Raw genomic sequence first — 25,518 nt, forward strand, 5'->3', positions numbered from 1 at the left:
CCTCGGTGGCGTCGTCGAGCGGTGGACTCCCGCGCTGGCGGGGATGAAGCTCCCTCCATCGACAGGGACTCCACCTGCGTGGCGGTCAAGACCGGCGCCGCAAGCGGCGTCGAAGGCCTCGGCACCGGGCTAGAGCATGCCGGCGCCACAGTCAGCGGCGCCGAGGGCGCAAGCACCCCCAGCGCCGGCACCGTCTGGCGCATCAGCCCTTCCAGGATCCCCGGAAGGATGGCTCAGAGGCACTCGTCCAGGCCCGCTGTCGGGAAAGGCGAGGGGGCCGGTAGAGGCGTCGGTGCTGGAAGCTGCTCGGGTCCAGGAGACTGCACCGAAGTGCTGGCACCCTGACGTGGCGGTACCTCTACTACAGAGGGGGACCTCTCCTCTCGATGCTGCCGCTTTCTCGGCGTCGACTCATCTCCGGCGCCGGGAGCCAGATGCATCGAGGGTGACCGATGACGGTGCTTCTTCGCCTTCTTGCGGTGCCCGTCATCGGCGCTGGGTGGAATTGAGGACGAGGAGGTCGATCCCCCTCGGCCTCGAGGGACCGGGTCCGACAGGGTTCGGTCCCGAGGGCCCTGGGTAGAGGGAGTGACCGGGGCCGATTGCCCACGCAGCCTCTCACCCCTGCCTTCGCCGGGAGACCGGCGGGGCGACGGGACCTGTGCTCCTGGGGTCGATGCCATCGGTGCCGATTTCGTGGACATCGATACCGGTACCGAAGAACCGGCCATCGATACCGATGCCGTCAAAGTCGACGTCGAGGGGCCGGCGCAAGTTCCAAAAAGACGGTCCCGAAGAACTTGCCTCGCTACCTGAGTCCGTTTCCGGACACCGAGACACAAAGAACACGTCTTGGTATCGTGCTCCGGCCCGAGGCACTGGAGGCACCAAGCGTGAGTGTCGGTCTGCGAGATATGCCGGCCGCACCGACCACACTTCTTAAATCCACTCGGGACCTTCGAGGACATCGACGGAAAAATCGCGTCGGCGAAGTCAAAGTCGGCGATGGTGGCGGTGAAAATCACACCTCGAAAATAAATCGACCGCGCGGCCACAAGGCCGCAACGCGACGCCCCCGCTAAGAGACGAGGGAAAAACAAAGTTCAGCGTTTTTTTTTTTTTTTTTTTTTAAACTAATAGAAAAAACGGAGAACAACGAAAGGAAAGAGAAAAAAGAGAAAATTCGCGGTTAAAGCGCGATCCGGTTTCCGGGGCTGACAGAGAGAGAGACGAACACGGCTCTCTCCAGCGCGGAAAAGAAAAGACTGAGTGGGAACGGTCACGCACGGGCGGGAAGACGGCCGCGCATGCGCGGTGGGCGTGCCCTGCGTGCGGGACCGCCCGCGAAATTTTGTTCCGGTTGGTGGGGGCTGCCGTGGATGTCAACCCAGTCGTGAGAACAAGCAGCCTGCTTGTCCTCGGAGAATGTAATTGAACTCTGGAATTTGTTACCAGAGAATGTAGTAAAAGTGGTTAGCTTAGAGGGGTTTAAAAAGGTTTGGATGGCTTCCTAAAGGAAAAGTCCTCAGACCATTATTAAAATAGACTTGGGGAAAATCCACTGTTTATTTCTAGGCTAAGCAGCATAAAATGTATTGTGCTTTTTTGGGATTTGCCAGGTTCTTGTGACCTGGATTGGCCACTGTTGGAAACAGGATGCTGGGCTTGATGGACCTTTGTTCTGTCCCAGTATGGCAATACTTACGTACTGGAGATAGACCTTGGTGCCCTATTTATAAAAGGCATGCAGGTCCCTATGCTGCCTTTATAAAATATAGATAGAATAGGCATTTTCTTGGACTTTTAGCAAAGGCTTTCCTCCTTAAGGGGTAATTGTAATCTTGGAGGACCACAAATCAGTCAGGTGTTCAGAACATAGCTAATGAATATTCATGAAATATATTTGCATGTATTGCTTCTTTTGTATGCAACTCTCTCATGCATATTCACTAAGGATATCTTGAAAACCTGGCTGGTTTGTGGCTTCAATATAATACTTTGTTAATATGTTCATCATGCTAGGACCCTCAGAATCTTGTTAAACACCACAACAGAGTTTAAAACGAATTCGCGCCTCCACCGGCAACCAGTGGAGCTTCTCGTAGCAAGGAGAAACTATCAAATTTATCCTAACCACATGTAAAAGGCGGATTGCTGTATTTTCAGTAACTAAGTTTTCTCAATAATAAAGGTTTTGTACAGCCAAGATAGAAACTAAAGCTTGTACTAACAGCTACAATTTTTCTTGGGTCAGGTATTTCTGGATACAGTTTACAGAGAGAACTCAAATGGGATTCAAAAGTCAAAGGGCGCATCCTGGCACACTGTGGATTGTCTAGGCCAGCTGCTATTTTCTTGGTCCCAACATTCCACATTATCCTCAGGCTGTCAAAGTTGAGAAAAATGCTCAGACTCCTGCCACCTGCAATTATGACGGACTCCGTGCATGCAAGTGACAGCAGAGCACCAGCTGCAACCAGGAAAGGCTCTCACCGATGCTGACCACTGAACAGATGCAGATCACGTGGACTAGATCAGACAGCTACTAAAGGACTTACAAATCTGTCTACGTACCTGCATTGAGGCAAAAACATGGAGTCTTTCACAAGCACGGAGCCGGAGAGAAGAATGTACCAACATCTGGCAAGACTTTCAGAGCTACAGAAGATAGAAATCAGAGACCTCTATTTAGTAAATACATTTATGAAAAATATCCCAAATTTTCATACACAGAATGAAAAACATTACAGCAGTGATCTAGCTGGTAAACGTTTTAAATGTTTTAAAGTTTTCCTTTGAAAAACACACAAAACTGTTCTTAAGCATGTTGTTCGCTACGAATCCAGAAATTGCAAAGTATATTGAGATATGGAACAATAATCACAATAATCATCCATTATTCTTTAGAGTCAGGAAACCGTGTACGTTGTTTTGTGTATGCATTAGAAGAACATCACTTTAGCAGATCAGTAACTAGGCTACTCTGGCAATAGGGAAATAAGATATTTTCATTCTGCAAGCTTTGCATAAGAGCCTATGATTTCCATTTATGTGCAGCCAGTCCTTAAGCTGATGCATTTCTTGGTGTTTGTGTGAGGGGAAGAAAGAAGCAATTCTGCCTTTGCTGGAGCCTGGAGGAACCAAAAAGAAAAATTTCAGCCTCTTCCTTTCTGGAGCTGATTTGGGATATTTCATAATCTTTAAATGTCTTTTTCTTTTTTTTTTTTTTAATAACGTTTTTCCTCATTATGGATTTCATTAATACTGTACAGATGCTTACTAAAACAGAACTTGATTGCCGCTGTATCTTTCATACCGTGCTGTTGTAGACATCAATCTGCAAGAAATAAACAGATTTACTCACATCAGAAACTACATGTTTCTATGAAAGCAATTTAAAAAAAAAAGCATGCACAATCTATTCATTTTCAAATAAAAATTATTTGCTAATCAAATGAAAATCTGTTCTGCCCATTTCAGATATAAATTAGGGTCTCAAAAAATTAATCATAAATGACATTTTTTCTCATTGTATCAGCAAAAACATGCAATAAAGTTTGAAGTTGCTTCCATAAAATGCAATTGCCCATGATAATACAGCATGCTAGAAATTGAATATGAATTAGTTTTAATTTTACAAAGATATAAAACTACTAATTCATTACAGTTGGAAATATGATGACTATTTTCTCAAAGTCATAGGAGCAAGAGAATGTGTGTGAAAGCAACAGATCCAGACTATCCTGAGCACAGGAATTAACTCCACTTTTGCCACAAAAAAAGTTATCCAAGTGCAAGATTCAGCCATAATTATTCAACCCAGATTTGTATATCACGGAGAGATGTTTATTATAGACCGCACTGTGCACCTGGCTCAGTGACAGTACTTCACACTACCATGCAAAGCAGAAGCTGACTCCCGGTTCAGATATTCTGCTCCTTGGGTCAGTTGGGAATGCTGCAGGTGTTAATGTTCACAATGCTCGGGAATAAAGCCCCTCATCATACAACAGCTCAATCATGAGGCGGAGCGAAGATGCTGCTCCCCACCCCAAGCTGATATGCCTCCCCCTCCCGAGGCAGAGATGCTGCCTCCCTTCCTACCTCCAGCCCACACCTATTCCATCACATTCCAAATCCAGCAGCTGTGGCAATTTCCATATGCTGCCCAGAAGACGGCACCAGCCTCTTCCCTTTACTGCAGCTGCCTGAGCCACTGATGAAACAGGAAGTTACATCAGAGAGGCCGCCGCAGTAAAGGGAAGAGGCAGGTGCTGGCAGCAGGGTAGCGTTTGGGAATCGCTGCTGCTGCCGGGTTTGGAATGTGATGAAACAGGTAAACGCCGAGAACAGGGTGGAGAAAGGAAGGAGATGCCGCTCCCTGAAGAGTGGAGAGATGCCACTCCCTGAAGAGTGCCGCCCGAAGCCCCGCCTCAGGTGACCTAATGGCCAGGGCTGCCCATGAGCACAGGGGCTTTCTTGTGCGCTGTGGCCACTTTTGGCATGGCTGCAAAATGGTCTCATTTCATATTTCTTCCATTAATGGCCATGCGCTAATTTCCCTATTAGCGCATGAGCCCTTACCGACACCTATTTTCCAGGCGGTAAGGGCTCCCACGCTACTCGGTTGGAGTGCACCAATGTAGCTGAACTAACCAATTAGCACCAGACATGCCTACTCTCCTCCACTAAAAAGTATTTTTTTAGCACATGAGAAATGCACGCCAGTCCCAAAACTACTGCGGGACGCCTAAGCATGCCTCACAGTAGTGCTTTTTACCCTGTGGTAAAGCAGGGGCGTAGCCAGACCTCGGCGGGAGGGGGGGGTCCAGAGCCCAAAGTAGGGGGGCACAGTTTAGCCCGCCGCCGACCCCCCACCCGCCACTTTTGACACCCCCCCCCCCCCCCGCTGCTGCCGCCAGGTACCTTTGCTGGCGGGGGCCCCAACCCCCGCCAGATGAAATCTTCTTCAGCTCCGGTCTCCAGTGTGTTTGTTAATCTGTTTCTGTGAGTCCTGACTCCTGACATCCTGCATGCACACATGCAGGACGTCAGGAATCTCAGAATTCACAGACACAGATCAGCGAACGTGCCGGAGACCGGACCTAAAGATGACTTCAGCTGGTGGAGGTTGGGGACCCCCGCCAACAAAGGTACCTGGCGGCGGTGAGGGAGGGTCGAAAGTGGCAAAGGAGGGTCGGCGGGGGGAGGGGGGGTAAAAATTAGAGGGGAGTCAAGGCTAAATCTGAGGGGGCCGATGCCCCCACCTAGCTACGCCCCTTTTGGTAAGCACACGTTAGTGCTTAGCGCAGCTTAGTAAAAGCGCCCCTTAGATAGGAATCAGACCAGGCTTCATCATATCCCTTACAGCCTTCACCATTTAAAAAAAAATGAATCAAGGTCAAATTTCTGCAAATGCTCCCCTAATTCAATTTTGCTATATATTTTTGCTATATATTAACATCTGATATGTAGTACAGTTCCAGCCTTCACCTCACCTTGCTTTTTCTATATTATCAAATTACTACCACAGACTATTATTCTTACACCACATTAATAAAGTTAAATATATAGTCAGAGGAGTCTCATATTGGTTTGAAGCCTGGAACATGAGTTCTTAAATAAACTTTCATTGTAAAATAAGCCATAAACATCAACAGCTGTTAAACCCATTCTTCAATGCTCCTACCTTAGCTGATGCTCCCTGAGATGGGACAAGATGTCCATCCCATGAAGATGGCAGTAAATAGTATGTAAATCCTGCAAAGAAAAAAAATATATATAATTTATGAACAAAATATTGAAATGCTTCCTATTTGCCCTGACACACAGAAAACTTGAGAGACAACCTGATCTGCTGAAGATTTAGAAGCCTTTTTTCTAAACTGCATTAAGCGCTAATACACACTTCACGCAAGAAAAAAAGGCTTAAGTTTGCCTGTCAGCGCACGTTAACTCACATTTTAGCTACTTTTTAATATATATATTTTTTTTTTTACTGGGGGCGTATCATGGGCAGGATTCTTGTGACCTGGATTGGCTACTGTTGGAAACAGGATACTGGGCTTGATGGACCTTTGATCTGGAGTGGCCTAATGGTTAGGGTGGTGGACTTTGGTCCTGGGAAACTGAGGAACTGAGTTCAATTCCCGGCACAGGCAGCTCCTTGTGACTCTGGGCAAGTCACTTAACCCTCCATTGCCTGCCGCATTGAGCCTGCCATGAGTGGGAAAAAGCGCGGGGTACAAATGTAACAAAAATAAAAATAAATCTGTTCCAGTATGGCAACACTGTTCTTATTAGCACACACTAACTGCATAATGCAAACTTAATCCAGAACCACTTATCACCTCCTAAAAACAAAGGCACTATCTTTTTTTCAGTTAACACATGATAATGTGAAAATTAACGCACGACCTGAAAAAAAATTTTGAAAAACGCCTACAATATTGCTGCATTAGCTTAGCGTGTGGGAAAGTCCTGCGTTAAAACACACTACTCCCATGTTCTAACACAGCTTATTTTATTTATTTTTGCTGCATTTGTATCCCACATTTTCCCACCTCTTTGCAGGCTTAATGTGGCTTACATTATGCCGCAATGACAATTGTCATTAACGGAATGAGAGGAACAGAGTATTGTTACAATTAAAGGTACAAGAAATATCAAGAAAATTAGAGGTAGAGAAATAGCTAATACATATCAGGTATGCAAAATGTAGGATAAAGTATAGCGTTAAATAATAACCAAATAAAGGAGTTCAATGTTGATTGGTTCTAATACAGATATGGTTGTGAGTCTTTTATGAAGGATTCTTATTATGAGTCTCGTTGAATAAGTTGGTTTTCAGTGACCTCCGGAAGGCTGTCAGATCGTGTGTTGTTTTTAAGGCATTCGGCAGTGCATCCAAAGTTGCGCGCAGATGTAGGAGAAGCTGGATGCATATAATGATTTGTATTTAAGTCCCTTACAGTTAGGGTAATGGAGGTTTAGAAAAGTACGTGAGGCACATTTTGTGTTTCTTGCTGGTAGATCTATACGGTCTGACATATAAATCAGGGCCTCTCCGTGGATGATTTTATGAGCCAGTGTGCAGATTTTGAATGTAATTCGGTCTGTTAGTGGGAGCCAGTGTAATTTTTTTCTAAGGGGACTGGCGCTTTCATATTTCGCTTTTCCAAATATGAGTCTGGCTGCAGTGTTTTGGGCTGTCTGGATTCTCTTAATAACTTGGGTTTCACATCCGGCATAGATGGAGTTGCAATAGTCCAAATGACTCAATACAAATTATTAATAAAGTTGTTTTACTAACGAACATCCTCCAGTTTCTGGTATCCTTGGTCGCTCTCCCACTTTTTTACACTACTCAATACAAGTGATTGCACCAATTTACGGAATACTTCCCTTGGGAAGAAAGGTTTCATTCTTTTTAGCTGCCACATTGCATGGAACATCTTCTTTGTTACATTTTTCACATGACTATCTAAAGTAAGGTTGCAGTCAATTGTGATTCCCAGGAGTTTCAGGGTGTTTGCAACAGGAAGAGTGTGATTTGGTATGTTTATGTTGGTATAATTGGATCTATTGTATTGCGATGAAAGGATAAGGCATTGAGTCTTTTCTGCATTCAGTTTCAATTGGAATGCATCCGCCCATGAATTCATTATTTGGAAGCTATGGTTGATTTTACTTTTGATTTCTTAGTAAAAGACCCCTAAAGAATGGGTAAAGCTTCACACCACCAGGTGAGGGAGCCTGGATTTGATGCAACAGGTGGGAGTCGAATGGTACTTTTCAAGGCATAATATGGGCACCTGTAGTTCTCAGCCTGGTTCTTAGAGGTTCTCCCTGCAACCTACACGTCCAGTTTTCAAGATAACTGGAATGTGTGTAATAATAAACCCCACAGAGAAAATGAAGGCATATAAAGACCATATATAGCCTATCCATTCTGCCTATCCATGCCATCTACTCTCCCTATCACTCCCCTTACAGATCCTATGTACTTGTCTCAAGCACTTTTTAATTCAAATATTGGTTTTCTCTCCACCATTTCCACCGGGAGGCCATCTCACGAATTCACCACCCTATCCGTGAAGTACTTCCTCAGGATACTTCTGAGCCTATCCACTTTCACCTTCATAAGAATAGCCATACTGGGTAAGGCCAATGGTATATCTAGCCCAGTATCCTGTTTCCAGCAGTAGCAAATCCAGGTCACAGGTATCTGACAGAAACCCAGATAAAATTCCATGGCAATCAGTGGCTTCCCATGTCCATCTCAACAACACACTATAGACTTTCCTCCAGGAACTCGTCCAAACTTTTTCTAAACCCAGATATGTTAACCACTGTTACTACATCTTCTGCCAGCAAGTTTCAGAGCTTAACTATTCTTTGAGTGAAACATATTTCCACATGTATTTCTATGTAGTTTCATTGACTGTCCCCTGGTCTTTGTACTTTTTGAAAGAGTGAAAAATATTTTTCACTTCTACTCTTTCTATATCACTCAGGATTTTGTAGATCTCAGTCATATCCCCCCTCAGCCATCTCTTGTCAAAGATGAAAAGCCCCCTTTAGCCTTTCCTCATACAGGAGCAGCTCCATCCCCTTTATCATTTTGGTCGCTCTTCTTTGAACCTTTTCTAATTCTGCTATATCTTTTTTGAGATACGGCGACCATACTTAAGGTGAAGTCACACCGTGGAGAGATACAGAGGCATAATAATATTCTTAGTCTTATTTATCAACCCTTTCCTAATAATTCCTAGCATCCTGTTTGTTTTTTTGGCAGCCGCTGCACATTGGGAAGAGTTCAGCATATTGTCTATGACGACACCTAGAATTTTTTCTTGACTGTCGACTGCTAAGGTGTACCACAGCATCAGGTAACTATAATTTGGATTATTTTTCCCAATGTGCATCACTTTGCATTTGTCCACATTAAATTTCACCTGCCCCCTCATTCCAGAGCTTTCTTTCAACTGAGACTTGTCTCCTGCGCATTTACGCTACATAGGAATTTAAATGTGTCTATCATATCTCTCCCTCTTCCGTCTTTCTTCCAAAAAAGTATTTATATTTTATTTTCTAACAAACATTGTAGAAGCAAAGCTAAACATAAAAAGTTTATAGCACCTTATTAAAATATTTTTCTAAAATAAAAGTTTTTTTCCCATGCATCGATATTTGTAAGGAAACATAATACAATTGTGATTATGATTCACTCTACAAAAGGAACTAGCAGGACGAAACACACATATAATTTACAGTTGATCCTATAACAACGGCAGAAAACACTAGACCAATTCAGTTCTACAATGCAAAACAGATGGGCTGATAACCCAGAAATCTACACACCACTCAACAGCCACACAGAATTCATACAGATCACAATCTGTTCCGAACTTGAAAGTTTAATGCATGTGGCTTTAGATGTGGATGGACTGAAACTATTAAGAACACACCACGCTGACATGTTTTGAAAAGTTTGTGAATGGTGTGGAAAATATACCTGTAGTTGCATCTAGAAAAAGCTCCTTGACCACACACATCTGGAAACCTGACAGCTGTAAAATGTAGTAAAACTAGAAGGTTTGGCCAGACTGGTAGTGCCATGTACCATCATGGGTTGCTCAGAGGCTGTGCTGTGTACTATCAGAGATGTGGACTGCAGTAAAAGGTGATGTCTGTAGACCCCTGGGCAGGGAGCACCAGGTCCCAGAAGGTCTACTGACCTGTGACCCCAGGCCCGAGAATTGCCACAACAAAGCTACAGGAGAGAGGTTTTGCAGTATTGGACCTGGAAGCAAATGTATCTGCTTTAGAAACGAGGTAGTGTTATTAATACCCATCATATAGTTTGGATGTAAATGTAGCCCCGACTGGAACTTATTTACTGAGGACAACATTAAAGTGTATTTGAGCAACACTCTTTGGTAAGGCTCTAGGTCTGGCTACCTAGGATTTTTCTTTCCCTAGTGCCAGCATATTTTGAATAATTAATCCACAGATGATATGTGATATTCTAAAAGGTGACAGAGAAATTTAAGGTCATGTTCAGTGTGGTAGCTTTCTTTCACTGAACTAATCCATTTGTGAGGGGCTTTTGAGAGTTTTATGCTCTTCATTATATCAGTGGCACCTAATCGAAAACTCATCACAACTGAATAAAGTTATCTTAGTGAAAAAGCATTGTTTAGTACTTGTTTGATGCTTATTTTTGTAGACTGACCCAATCAGAAGGTGAAACTGTCATATTTGTAGATATATGTAAACATTTAGCTGTGGGAATTATGTACAACAGAGTCTATAAAAGAACTAGTGATTTTTTTTCTAGTTTAACTGTAGGATATATTTGCATCAACAACAACAAGAAAAAAAACTTGTTCAGGCAAACACCCAGTGCCTTTAAATTGCTATGACGGATGCCTTTTCTCAGAACCATTTTTTTTTTTATAACCTGGGAGGATTTGCTTTGTGACTCATCTCTTAAAGCTGACACAGACTGCCCAATCTATATAAACTTTCACTCAGATTAAATACACCCAGTGAAAACCTATAAATCCTGTTCTTTCACCTGAAGTTCTCAACCTTTCCCTTAGCTCATTCAGCTCAATCTCCGGTGGGGAGTCAGGGAACCCAACTTAATGCAAGCAGGAACAGAGTCTGTCCTCTATCACTAAAAACAAAGGTGTAGGATCCCATCTACGAACTCTGGCAAAAGTTGTAGATCAACTTATATCTATCCGAGATCAGTAGTCCCAGGTCTGGAGACAGAAATCTCTCAAAAAATCATCTGCCGGGGGAGGGGGGGGGTACATCCAGAACGCACAGAAGTCCTGAAAAGAAAAGCAGCATTTTCAGTAGGGGTCTTTGTTGGCTCTTGATTAGATCACTTTAGTCTACAATGGGGTGGGGTTAAATCAGAATTAAAATGTTTACAGATCTTACAAAACACTGCAGCACAGATCCTATGTCATGCCAGGCATTATGAGCAAGTGTCTCCTTTGCTCATTGAACTTCATTGGCTGCCCACTGAATTTTGAGTGAAATTTAAGGTCTTGGTTTTAAAGTTCAAATCTGTTCATACAGGTGTACCAGACTATCTTGCTGCCATAACTATTACCTACATTCCTGTGCATAATCTTCGATCTTTTAACGACCATGGATTGGTCTTACCTAGCATGTCAAAGGTCTATTGGGAGTCCTCTAGACGAAGTGCCTTTTATTTTTACTGCTCCATTCTTTTGGAACGAGTTGCTTATTTTCCTTTGATTCGAGACCTCACTTGCTCAATTTAAGATTAGGCTTAAGACATTTTTTTCACTTTGGCTTTTCAGGGCCTGCTGCATGAAAATGTTTAGTTAGTTTGAATATCTGCTTCCTGCTGTAGAATGGATTTTAGATTTTATGAATGAGAACTCTGTTTGATATACTGTTTACTATGCTTTTGTTTCATACTGTAACCTGCTTTGATTTTCATTTTGTGAAAAGGCTGTTTTAGCAAGTTTTAATAAATGATAAACTGTAGAAACATAAGTAGAGAAGGGAGTACCGGTGACTTGGACATCATCGCAAACAGCTCATATTCATAGCCTTTGTTGGCCGACCTGTGGGCCCACCTACTGTTCAAATTATAAAAACCTTCACCCTCTGCTGCTGAAGTTACTCAAGAAGGCACCAATGACCTGTTTACCAAGGGTGACGGATGTCTGCCCACAAATGTCAGTGTGCAGGCCACAAACAGATTTGGTTTTCGAGGTCATCAAAGTATGCAAGCTATGGGTTTTCAAGTCTAGCTTATACAAATATGCCTAGTGAATATTAATTGTGGATAACCTGAAAAATAGACCAGTTTATGTTCCTTTGAGGACTAGGACTATATATCCCTGAACTAGGTATTTCTAACAGAATTAAACGTGATCACTGTAGAAATTTTCTCAGAGCGTGCTATCCAAAACAATGCTAACATGGGAAAGGAAAATTAAAAATAAATTTTAATCTGTCACAAACTGGACATGCAAAATATGGAGTAAACCAATTATGTATTTATTCTCTAATCAATGGATGCTTTCAAGCCAGGAAAGCAAAGAATTATGTGCGGAGTTAACAGATGACCCTAAAACGTAGCTTAAAAGAAATAAAGCAATATAACATATGCATAAAAGTGCTTTAAAAATGAATTTCCATGATTACTTTGGTCAGCTGCTTTGGTTGATGATCTCCAGGGTCTCCCCCCTTCTTCCAGCATTGTCTCCACCCTTCCTCAAGTCATCCATCAATCCTACCCTGCTCCTCCACCCAGAGCAACTTATGAATGATCTCTTTATGATGAATTTCTGACTCACCAGAAGACACAAAGAAGATCAGTGTCACTCCGCTTGATATCCTCAGTTTCAGGTCCAATACATTACACATATGGACCAAAAAAACATTAGCCTTAATGTAGAAGCCTAAAGTGTCCACTCTACATTAAGATACAAGCCAACAAAACTTGTTTATAAAGAGCTTGCTGAAGAAACTTTGAGTGAACTGCATGTGTGTTACAATCCAGGGGCATTGTTTACTAAGACGTGTTAGTGTTTTTAGTGCGCCTACACTTTGTGTACGCGCTAACCATGTAGGTGCCTATAGGAATACTGTAGGCACGTACATGGTTAACGCATGTGAAAAACGTTAACGCGCCTATAACGCTGCTTAGTAAACAGCGCCCCAGGTGTACTACAGGAAGGGGTAAAGTGTCACTGTAAAGGGAAAATGTTTTATCATGTAAGTCAGACCACATAATTATCAGTATATATTTATTTTATTTGTTACTTTTGTATCCCGCATATTAGTAGGCTCATTGTGGCTTACAAAGTTCCGGAGAGGTGAATACAGACTCCGGTGGACGAGTAGAAGTACAATTAATTAGAATTGGTGTGGATTGTCCCATGCAGTTGCAAAAATTAGATCATGTGGAAAGGGATTGAGTGTTGTCCATTTCTTAGTTTAATTGTTGTGTTTCATTATTAGATGTTTATGTCGGTTCTGCCGGGTTTGCCTTTCCGAAGTCTTAAGGTTTTATATAATGCAGTCAGGAATAAATAATGAAATGTGGGGAGAGAGCAAAGAAGAGACCAATGGAGAAGAAGAAATATTCCTCTTCCATCTTTTACACACCCTTCCGCTATCTCTCCATTCCTCTCTTCCCTCACCACTCTGTGGTCTGGTTTTTGCCTCATTCCTACACTAAACTGACAAACAGCCATCTCTCCCTCTCCTGTCCTTCAGCCCCCTTCTCCTCTTCCCTGTTTGCTCCATGTTGCAGAATCACCGCATCATCCCTGTTCTGCCTCCACAGTTGCATGTGTACATTTATATTTACTGTATTTGTATTATACAATTCAAGCTAGCATCAGCTTCCTGATAAGACTTCTAATCTTTGTTTTCATGGCGTGTGACCCATTTCCTCCAATCACTGAGAAACCTGACAGGTTCTGGTTTCATCTCCCCAAGTCCAATACTTTGGTCCTGCCAGTCATTTCCTTAGCCCCCTAATCTTATGGGTATAGTCTGCACCCCTCTCTGAAAAGCAGAATTCTCCATTTTGAGCTCAAGAGCAAACTGTCCACAGCTCTCCTCTGGTGGGGGGGGGGGGGGGGGGGGAGGAAACATCTTCTTTTTCACCACAATGTGACCAACATCCTCTGTAAAGAGGTCAATATTTTTCTTACAAGACCCAATATCCTTCCTGCACTGAACTCTGCACCTGTCCAGTCAAGCAACATCCCCTTTTTCACATCTGCAAAAATTTAGAAACCATTCCCCAGTCACTTAAACATCTACTTCTTTAGTCTAGTAGTCTGTCATCCAATTGGTCAACATTCAGCTTTAAGGACTCATCCTGCCTGGGCAGAATTATTTGTTTTCAACTATATGCATGCCTAAAGTTATCTGCAATAGACAGTTGGAAATTGAGAAAGTGAGTCTTCCCTTTGATGTTAACTTCTGGCTGTTTACTGATCCATGGAAAAGCGTTGTGTGAACAGAACACTCCCTGCCCTTTCATGGTTCTCCACTTCTTTCCTCTCCCTCTACTCCCTGGGGCAGCAGTTTTCAACCAGAATACAGAGGCTGCTCCCCAGGTGTGCTGGAGTTGGGCCACCTTAATTTGTGCCGGAACAGAGTACGTTTTCTTGTCTCGAGTGGTTGGTGGCAGCAAGTAGCAATTCATACAGCCTTCTCTCTGATGTAATTTCCTGCTTCTGCATGGACGGGAAGCATCAAAGAGAAGGATCCAAGGGTTGGCGCAAGCAGGCTCTATGAATTGCTGCTTGCTGATCGCTAGAGACAAGAAAATTTAAAACGTACACTGCGGGGGAGTGTCAAGAGGGGGAGATGCTGGACCATACGTGGGGGTGGGGAGGAGAAGGTAAAATGCTAGACTGTGTGTGGGGGTAAGAGAGGAAAAGAAGGTATAATGCTGGACCATGTGGGGGGGGGGGAGAGGAAGAAAATGTAAAATGCCGAACCATGTGTGGGGGTGGGAGAGGAAGAAAATGTAAAATGCCGAACCATGTGGGGGTGAGAGAGGAAAAGAAGGTATAATGCTGGTCCATGTGGGGGGGGGGGGGGGAGAGGAAGAAAAGGTAAAATGCTGAACCATGTAGGGGGGGTGGGAGAGGAAGAAAAGGTAAAATGCTGAACCATGTAGGGGGGTGGGAGAGGAAGAAAATGTAAAATGCTGAATCATGTGTGGGGGTGAGAGAGGAAGGTATAATGCTGGACCATGTGGGGGGGGGGGAGAGGAAGAAAAGGTAAAATGCTGAACCATGTAGGGGGGGGTGGGAGAGGAAGAAAATGTAAAATGCCGAACCATGTGTGGGGGTGAGTAAGGAAAAGAAGGTATAATGCTGGATCATGTGGGGGGGAGAGGAAAAAAATGTAAAATGCCGAACCATGTGTGGGGGTGGGAGAGGAAAAGAAGGTATAATGCTGGACCATGTGGGGGGGGGGGGGGAGAGGAAGAAAATGTAAAATGCCAAACCATGTGTGGGGGTGGGAGAGGAAAAGAAGGTATAATGCTGGACCATGTGTGGGGGTGGGAGAGGAAGAAAATGTAAAATGCCGAACCATGTGTGGGGGTGAGTAAGGAAAAGAAGGTATAATGCTGGATCATGTGGGGGGGAGAGGAAGAAAATGTAAAATGCCGAACCATGTGGGGGGGGTGGGAGAGGAAGAAAATGTAAAATGCCGAACCATGTGTGGGGGTGAGAGAGGAAAAGAAGGTATAATGCTGGACCATCTGGGGGGGGGGGGGGGGGGAGAGGAAGAAAAGGTAAAATGCTGAACCATGTAGGGGGGTGGGAGAGGAAGAAAATGTAAAATGCCGAACCATGTGTGGGGTGAGAGAGGAAAAGAAGGTATAATGCTGGACCATGTGGGGGGGGGGGGGGGGGGGAGAGGAAGAAAATGTAAAATGCCGAACCATGTGGGGGTGAGAGAGGAAAAGAAGGTATAATGCTGGTCCATGTGGGGGGGGGGGAGAGGAAGAAAAGGTAAAATGCTGAACCATGTAGGGGGGGTGGGAGAGGAAGAAAAGGTAAAATGCTGAACCATGTAGGGGGGGTGGGAGAGGAAGAAAATGTAAAATGCCGAACCATGTGTGGGGGTGAGTAAGGAAAAGAAGGTATAATGCTGGATCATGTGGGGGGGAGAGGAAAAAAATGTAAAATGCCGAACCATGTGTGGGGGTGGGAGAGGAAAAGAAGGTATAATGCTGGACCATGTGGGGGGGGGGGAGAGGAAGAAAATGTAAAATGCCGAACCATGTGTGGGGGTGAGTAAGGAAAAGAAGGTATAATGCTGGATCATGTGGGGGGGAGAGGAAGAAAATGTAAAATGCCGAACCATGTGGGGGGGGTGGGAGAGGAAGAAAATGTAAAATGCCGAACCATGTGTGGGGGTGAGAGAGGAAAAGAAGGTATAATGCTGGACCATGTGGGGGGGGGGGGGGGAGAGGAAGAAAAGGTAAAATGCTGAACCATGTAGGGGGGTGGGAGAGGAAGAAAATGTAAAATGCCGAAGCATGTGTGGGGGTGAGTAAGGAAAAGAAGGTATAATGCTGGATCATGTGGGGGGGAGAGGAAGAAAATGTAAAATGCCGAACCATGTGGGGGGGGTGGGAGAGGAAGAAAATGTAAAATGCCGAACCATGTGTGGGGGTGAGAGAGGAAAAGAAGGTATAATGCTGGACCATGTGGGGGGGGGGGGGGAGAGGAAGAAAAGGTAAAATGCTGAACCATGTAGGGGGGTGGGAGAGGAAGAAAATGTAAAATGCCGAACCATGTGTGGGGTGAGAGAGGAAAAGAAGGTATAATGCTGGACCATGTGGGGGGGGGGGGGGGAGAGGAAGAAAAGGTAAAATGCTGAACCATGTAGGGAGGGTGGGAGAGGAAGAAAATGTAAAATGCCGAACCATGTAGGGGGGTGGGAGAGGAAGAAAATGTAAAATGCCGAACCATGTGTGGGGGTGGGAGAGGAAGAAAATGTAAAATGCTGAACCATGTGGGGTGGGGGGGGTTGGGAGAGGAAGAAAATGTAAAATGCTGAACCATGTGGGGTGGGGGGGGTTGGGAGAGGAAGAAAATGTAAAATGCTGAACCATGTGGGGTGGGGGGGGTGGGAGAGGAAGAAAATGTAAAATGCCGAACCATGTGGGGGGTGGGAGAGGAAGAGAAGGTAAAATGCTGAACCATGTGGGGGGTGGGAGAGGCAGAAAAGGTAAAATGCTGGATCATGTGTGGGGGTGGGAGAGGCAGAAAAGGTAAAATGCTGGATCATGTGTGGGGGTGGGAGAGGAAGAAAAGGTAAAATGCTGGATCATGTGTGGGGGTGGGAGAGGAAGAAAAGGTAAAATGCTGGACCATTTGTGGGGGTGGGAGAAGAAGCAAATGTAAAATGCTGGACCATGTGGGGGGTGGGAGAGGAAGAGAAGGTAACATGTTGGACCATGTGTGAGGGGCATGCCTTTACAATTTTAGCACCGTGTATATGCAGTAAGATGACAAAGGTTGAAAATCTCTGCCCTGGGGCAATCAGGAAAAGAAATACTAGTAATCCACCTGCACAGCCCTGGAGTGGAGATCCCCCCCACCCCCGTAATTTTTCCTGGATTTCTTTGTTTTGTTTTTTTAATATAGTAAATCTTATATACTAAACGTTTGCCTTGAGAATATCAATTCTAACCACACAATTGCAAACCGCTGTGCCTTTTTTTAAGCAATTATTATACCCTTTCCAAGGCTCTTCCTTTCTCTCGCGTCTATAAAAGCCTATTTCAGATTTTGTTCAGGTATGCAGATGTGACATATATTCAAATGCCTGTATCTGCATTCCTTTCAAGCTATCTAACAAGTACAATCTAAGTAATACAAATAAATAAGCATGGGAAAATTAGGTTCTTACCTTGGTAATTTTCTTTCCTTTAGTCATAGCAGATGAATCCATTACGAGTAGGTTGTGTCCACCTACCAGCAGGGGGAGATAGAGCGCACTGAAAAACCATAGTGCCTCGTGGCCAGCCAGCGCCATCTGCCTCTCAGTATTTGAAGCTTCCAAAGTAGTGTTACACCTCAAAGTAGCATAACATGAACTTTCCTCACAGCGGATGAACGCCCCAGAACAGGAGCAATAACTCCAAGGAGGGATGAACTCAACCTCCTATAACAGAACAGAAATCCTGAAGACTGTTTTCCAACTTCTCCCAATGAGGGAACAAATCTACAGGAAAAAACTGAACAGCATCGAACAAAATGCATCAATGAGGACGGGCTCATAGATTCATCTGCTATGACTAAAGGAAAGAAAATTACCAAGGTAAGAACCTAATTTTCCCTTCCTTGTCATCAAGCAGATGAATCCATTACGAGTGGGATGTATCAAAGCAATCCCTAGATAGGGTGGGAACAAGCCATACCACGCACCAGCACTTGTGCCCCAAAGTGCGCGTCTCTCCTGGCAGCTACATCCAGCCTGTAATGTCGGGCAAATGAAAGCTTAGAAGCCCATGTTGCTGTACTGCAAATTTCCTGAAGAGAGAGAGCTCCAGTTTCAGCCCAAGAGGAAGAAATCGCTCTTGTGGAATGCGCCTTAAAGGCAACAGGCGGAGGCCGGCCAGATAACAGGTATGCAGAAAACATAGCTTCCTTGAGCCAACGGGCTATAGTGGCTTTAGACGCTGGAGACCCTCTGCGAGGACCTCATAACAAAACAAAAAGGTGATCAGAGGTCCTGAAAGCATTTGACATGCGTAGATACTGCAACAGAGCCCTTCGTACATCTAGGAGGTGCAATTGCCCAAAGGCTTCCAGAAACTCCTCTCTTGAAAAGGAGGGCAGGAAAATAGGCTGGTTTAGGTGAAACGCTGAAACCACCTTAGGCAAAAAGGAAGGCACCGTACGTACCATAACTCCGGACTCTGAGAATTGCAGAAATGGGTCTCTACAGGACAGCACCTGGAACTCAGACACCCATCTCGCCGATTTAATGGCCACCAAAAAGACCATCTTTAGGGTCACATCCTTCTCCGAAGCTCGCATTAGCGGCTCGAAGGGCGAACAATGAAGAGCCTTTAAAACTAGCCCCAGGATCCAGGCCGGACACGGAGCCCGCACGGGAGGACGGAGTCGAAGCACCCCTCTAAGAAACCGTGCCACATCCGGATAAGCAGCCAGAGAGAGGCCAGCGATCTTCCCTCGAAAACATGCTAAGGCTGCCACTTGAACACGCAGGGAATTGTAGGCCAAGCCTTTTTGTAAACCATCCTGCAAAAAGTCAAGTATCGGCGAGACAGAAGCCCGCATGGGTGTAACTGCTTTGACAGCACACCAAGCCTCAAACTGGTGCCAAATCCTGGCATAAGCCACGGAAGTGGAACGCTTGCGGGCCTGCAGGAGAGTGGAAATGACTTTGTTGGAAAAGCCCTTGTCTCTCAATTGCGCCCTCTCAATAGCCATGCCGTAAGACCAAAGCGGCAGGCGTCCTCCATGGTCACCGGCCCTGAGACAACAGGTTCGGTACCAGAGGCAACGGAAGGGGAGCCTCCACCAGCATCCGTCGGAGGTCCACATACCACGGCCGCCTGGGCCAATCCGGGGCAATGAGACACACCTCTCCTTGATGTAGCCGAATCCGCAGGAGCACTTGCCCTATCAAGGGCCCAGGAGGGAACACATACAGGAGGCCCTGAGGCCAGGGTTGAGCCAAGGCATCCAACCCCGCCAAGTGAGGATCTCTCCGTCTGCTGTAAAAGCACGGGACTTTGGCATTTGTGCTTGAGGCCATAAGATCCGCTACGGGCGTCCCCCATTTGGCACAGATCTGAAGGAACACTTCGACTGTCAGTTCCCACTCCGCTGGGTCGATTTGATGCCTGCTTAGATAATCGGCTCGCATGTTGCTCTGACCTGCAATGTGAACTGCTGACAGAAACTGCAGATGTAGCTCGGCCCAGTGGCAAATCTGCTCGGCCTGCGCGGCCAGTGCTCTGCACTGGGTGCCGCCTTGTCGATTTATGTAGGCCACTGCTGTCATGTTGTCCGACAGAACTCTGACAGCCAGTCCTTCCAGGGTCAATTGAAAGGCTAGAAGCGCCTGGAAAATCGCTTTCAACTCCAAGCGGTTGATGGACCACGCCGACTCCTCGGGTGTCCAAGGACCCTGGGCATGCTTTCCCCGGCAATGTGCGCCCCAGCCCTTCAGGCTGGCGTCTGTTACCACCAGGCACCAATCGGGGAGCGCCAGCGGCATTCCTCACCGCAGCATGCTGTCTGAGAGCCACAACTCCATACTGAGTTGGCCGCAGGGAGCCACGTGAGTCTGCATTGATAATCCTGAGAAATTGGAAACCATCATTGAAGCAGGGAGCACTGCAGAGGCCTCAGGTGCGCTCCCGCCCATGGCACCACTTCCAAGGTGGCCGTCATCGACCCCAACAGCTGGACAATGTCCCAAGCTCGCAGGTGAGGCATCCTCATAAGCAGACGGACCTGATTCTAAAGCTTGCACCACCTTTTCTCAGGTAGAAATACATATCCCGAGGCTGTGTCGAACCGGGCCCCCAAATATTCTAAAGATTGAGAGGGGGTCAGGTGACTTTTGGGTATATTGACGACCCAGCCCAGAGATTGAAGTACTGACCACTCTGGCTGTTACTTGATGACTCTCTACTGCAGAGTCCGCTCTGATGAGCCAGTCGTCTAGGTACGGGTGAACCCGGATACCCTCTCACCTGAGGAAGGCAGCTACTACCACCATTACCTTGGAAAAGGTTCGGGGAGCTGTGGCGAGGCCAAAAGGCAAGGCCCGAAACTGGACATGTTTTCCCATCATCGCAAAACGAAGAAACCTCCGGTGTGGGGGCCAAATAGGAATGTGCAAGTAAGCTTCTTTCAGGTCCAGAGACGTGAGAAACTCTCCTGGCTGTACCGCCGCAATGAGGGAGCACAGGGTTTCCATGTGAAAATGCCGCACTCTTAGAAACTTGTTGACTTCCTTTAAGTCTAGAATGGGCCAAAAAGACCCACCTTTTTGCGGCACCACAAAGTAAATGGAGTAACGGCCACAGCCGAACTCGGCGGGAGGCACAGGGGACACCGCCCCTAGGTGAATCAAGCCTTGCAAGGTCTCCTCTACTGCCGCCCGTTTGACGGCAGAGCCGCATCGGGACTCCACAAACACGTCTCTCACCGGGGCATTGAATTCTATTCGATAGCCATCTCTGATCAGGTCCAGAACCCACTGATCTGAGGAAATCTTGACCCACTCCTCGAGAAAGAGGGAAAGTCATCCTCCTATTGCAGGAATCGAGGAGAGGGCCGGGCGCACCATCATTGAGAGGGTCGCCCTTGAACTCCAGGCCTTGAGCCGGTCGCTGCGAAGTGCTTGTCCGAGCAAAAGGAGTTCCTCTGCTGAAATTGGGCACGAGAAGTGAACCCAGCAGAACGTCACGGGCGGTACCTTCTAGCTTCACGGACGCGAGGTCTGTAAGAGGAGGAAATCGCCTGACCCTTGGAGGGAGGCCGCGGTCTATCCTCAGGTAAGCGCTGGGGTTTAGCATCCCCCAGGCCCTTGACAATTTTCTCCAACTCCTCACCAAATAGGAGAAGGCCTTGAAAGGGCAACTTCACCAACCTTTGCTTAGAGGCCATGTCAGCCGCCCAATGCCTTAGCCATAGAAGGCTGCGAGCCGCCACAGTCATCTGTTTAGCTGAGGCTCTGACCAGATAATAAAGGGTGTCAGCCAAAAAAGACAAGGCCGACTCCATCCGCGGTGCCACCTCCGTAAGAGACTCCGCTCCATCCCCAGGCTGTTCCACTGCCAGTTGCAACCAAGCGAGGCAGGCTCTAGCAGCATAGCAGCTGCATGCAGACGCCCATAAGGTAAGGCCTGAAATTTCAAAGGACCGTTTCAGAGCTGATTCCAGACGTCGGTCCTGCATGTCCTTCAGGGCGACTCCTCCCTCAACTGGGAGGGTAGTCCTCTTTGTCACAGCCATGACTAGGGCATCCACTTTAGGCACTGCTAGGCGCGCCAAATGCTCCTCACTTAGAGGGTATAATTGCCCCATTGCCCTGGCGACTTTCAAAGGCCCCTCGGGGTCAGCCCATTGAGCTGAAATAAGCTCTTGGATGGAGTCATGCAAAGGAAAGGCTCGAGCAGGCTTCTTGGTACTTGCCATCCTCGGAATTCCAGAGGAGGCTTCGCCACTCCCAGAATCTTCAATAGAGAGGACCTGCAAGGCATCAGAAATAAGCGCTGGCAGCTCTTCGCGGTGGAAAATCCTCACCGCGGAAGGATCACCTGGATCTGGTGGCAATCCTGCACCTTCTTCTGGCTCCTCAGACCACGAGGGCCTGCCAGACCCCTCAGAATCCCCACAGCCTGACCACGGGGGGGGGGGGGGAGAGAGGAGGGGGTGCGCCACTCTCTGAAGGGGAATTAGCCTTCTGTGCTTGTCCTGAGGCCAGCTGTCAGGGAAAAAGCACCCGATGGCAATCCCAGGCTGGGTTCCACTGTAGGGGGATCAGTTAGCAGGGCAGAATGAGACCCCTGCGGGAGAGCTCTTTTTAACATGAATGCTTTATGTAGCAACAAAACAAACTCAGGGGAGAAGGGCTCACCCTGGCCTCCCGGTTGCAGTCCGAGGATAAGAGCTCCTCTACTAGCCTCCATCCGAGGCCCCCCTCTGGATTCAAACATCAAAAAAAAAGATGTTCCAATCAATGTGGAAATTAAAAAGAATAAAACCATACTTCCCTAGAACCGTTTTCCGGAATTTGGTACAATCACTGGTACTCAGTCACTTAGACTACTGCAACTCACTCTAAGCTGGCTGCAAAGAGCAAATTCTCAAAAAAACTCCAGACAGCCCAGAACATAGCAGCCAGACTCATATTTGGAAAACCAAAATACGAAAGCGCAAAACCCCTACGAGAGAAGCTACATTGGTAACCACTCAAAGAACGCATCACATTCAAGTTATGCACCCTAGTACACAAAATCATCCATGGCGAGGCCCCAGCCTACATGGAGGACCTGATCGACCTACCACCCAGGAATGCTAAAAGATCATCTCGCACATTCCTTAATCTTCATTTCCCTAACTGCAAAGGTCTCAAATATAAATTAATGCACACATCAACCTTTTCCTATGTGAGCACGCAACTCTGGAATGCATTGCCACGGAACCTAAAAGCGACCTATGAACTGACCAACTTCCGCAAACAACTGAAGACATCTCTTTGACAAGATATACCATAAAAACCAAAACTTGTGAATTCCCTACACATATCTAGCACTGTAAGAATGCCTTATGTCAAGTTATTATCTTGTTTTCCACTACCATGCTACCCAAACTACTTCTTTAACACCATATATCAATTCTCCTCTCATTTCCACTATCCATGATTTATTGTAAGCCACATTGAGCCTGCAAAGAGGTGGGATAATGTGGGATACAAATGCAATAAATAAATAAATAAACCCCTCCGCTTCTGCAGGGGTCGCGCCATAAGGCACATCCAAAATGGTGCCCGCTGCCCGCTCCACAGAGCGGGAAGAAACATCGCTCGCCATGCTCGGGCCGGCCCTGACTTCTAAAGAGCACGATTTACAGAGCCCCACTGCAGATCTGCGCTTGCCACAACGGGAACAGCGCTTAACAACCTCAGCGGCCATCGCCAAAAACAGCGGGAATTCAAAATGGCGGATTCACACCAAAAACGTCCCGATCACAGGCCCTCCCCGGAGGAGCTACAAAACACTCTTACCTCACCAGACCGAGTCCCAAAGCTCCGGTCACGCTGCACAAATCAGAAGAAAACCTCTTTTCTGGAATCACAGCGCCAAAGCGCGTCACGATTTTTTTTTTTTTTTTTTAACGCTGTGAGGGAAGTAGAGGCAACAGCAATAGAGGCAATTTCTCCAACTCCGGAGGTTCAGTAGTGTAGGAAAGGCAGGGAAAGGGTGAACCAATGTGCCTGCATCCACCAAAGAGAGTGTGGGAAAAGACAGGGACAGGGCAAGCTTATGTATCACATCCACATTGGGGGCCGGGTAAGGCAGGGAAAGGGTTAACCTATGTGCCTTTAAAGTGAAACTGCAATAGCCACAACATCCCTGCTACAACTGGCAAAAGCACAGGAGCCACCCCAGGCAGATTTTTTGAAGGAGCTGAATAAGCTGCAACCACCCTGCTGGGGAGATAGAGAATACTGAAGAGGCAGATGGAGCTAGCTGACCATGAGGCACTATGGTTTTTCAGTGCTATCTCCCCCTGCTGGTAAGGTGGACACAACCCACTCATAATGGATTCATCTGCTTGATGACAAGGAATATATTTTACCACATTTATAGCTTTACATACAGAAAAATGTTATACCGAATCATCTCCTACTATTGTTTTGCTGCCCTATCAGTTTCCCGTTGTCTCTTTCCATTGTTCCATTATTCTTTTCCCTCAACAATACTCTGACTTTGTCTTCGCATAACTCCTCACAATGTAATCCATAACCGAGTTGTAACAAATTGTATTTCCATCATTTACAATGTATTGTAAGCCACACTGAACCCGCAAATATGTGGGAAAATGTGGGATACAAATGCAATAAATAAATAAATATACACTGATTGTGACTGAATAGATAAGGATGGGCTGGAGTGTAAATTTTAAGGGGCTTCAACGTTAGCTCCAGAACAAGAACAGTGCTGGGTAGACTTCTACAGTCTGTGCCCTGAGAAAGGCAAGGCCAAATCAAACTCGGGTATACATATAAAGTATCACATACCATGTAAAATGAGTTTATCTTGTTGGGCAGACTGGATGGACCGTACAGGTCTTTATCTGCCGTCCTTTACAATGTTACTATGTTTTATATGCCTAATATACTCTGAGAACAAATTAGGGGAGTTAACATGCTTTTGTGTCAGCAGAAGAAAAATAAAAGAACGAAACAAGAATGTATGTTACCTATACCCAGTGCATACAGCTATACCATGATTCATTGTGGTTGTCCTTAACACCAGAACTATTTGCATCCCATAAGCACCAAAGCTCCACACCCCTGCTAAAGACCAGGATTATGGAATTTCAGTTAGCCAACAGGCTACTGGAAGTCCCAGAGTCACATGCCGGCCCCAGTCACTTTAACAGAAAGAAGAACCACACCCTGTGCTGTACATTCAAGTTGAATCGAACCTGCAACCTGAGTTTGCATCTTTCCCTATAGCTGAAGAAGAGACAGCTGCCCCCCCCCCCAGCCAGAAAATAAAAAAGAACAGTTAAGCATTGATTTTTGAGGAAGATGAACTCTGAGCCTCAAAGAGAAATTAGGTCTTAACTGATAGTTTTCTTTCCCTTACTCCTCCCCAATATTTCAGAACCTGTGGGATAGTTGGGTCCATTAACCAGCAGGTGTCCGAACAAAAGGATTGGCATGCCTGAAAGCAGGACTTCTTGACCATATTTCCGACGACCAGGCCGGTACTGTCTGCTATTTCGAAACTGAGAACCCCCTGACGACGGCCAACCAGAGGCTTTCAGCTTATCCTCCAGCAACCACTGTGGATTAGTTTCCCCCCCAGTTCTTTCACCAAGTTACTGTGATCTTCTCAAAATAGCCCCTTGTCCCAAAAGGGCAGTTTAACTATGTAAATTTGATGCTGCATCCGCTGCCCAATGCCACAACCAGAGTAGTCAAAATGAAGTGACACCCAAAGACATACTGGACTATAACCTGCTACATTTCATAAATAGCACTAAGTAGGCAAAACCCCGCTCTAGGCTGGGCATTATGGCGCCCATCTTCTGTTGCAGACTGCTGATGCCACTTCAGGCATGCTCTTGTCATGAATGAGCTGTACACTGTCGCTTAAAGGCCCAAAGAGGCCTTGTTTCAGCAAGCCTTCTAGCATCCTATCCTGTCCCTTTCCACCATAACAAAGGAGTCCACCCTGGAAGGCTGCAATTT

General features: G+C 46.0%; 1 protein-coding gene across 1 annotated transcript in view; it reads right to left on the reverse strand.

The window, feature by feature from the left end:
- The window catches only part of LOC115476372 (rap guanine nucleotide exchange factor 6-like), a 274,393-nt gene that overhangs the window by 207,740 nt on the left and 41,135 nt on the right, over positions 1 to 25,518 (reverse strand). The window contains 3 exon segments of the mRNA XM_030212715.1: positions 2,575 to 2,658; positions 3,281 to 3,337; positions 5,690 to 5,760. Coding sequence (XP_030068575.1) covers positions 2,575 to 2,658; positions 3,281 to 3,337; positions 5,690 to 5,760 — 212 coding nt within the window.

This window comes from Microcaecilia unicolor, chromosome 8 (assembly GCF_901765095.1).
Source record: "Microcaecilia unicolor chromosome 8, aMicUni1.1, whole genome shotgun sequence".
NCBI classification, from domain to species: domain Eukaryota; kingdom Metazoa; phylum Chordata; class Amphibia; order Gymnophiona; family Siphonopidae; genus Microcaecilia; species Microcaecilia unicolor.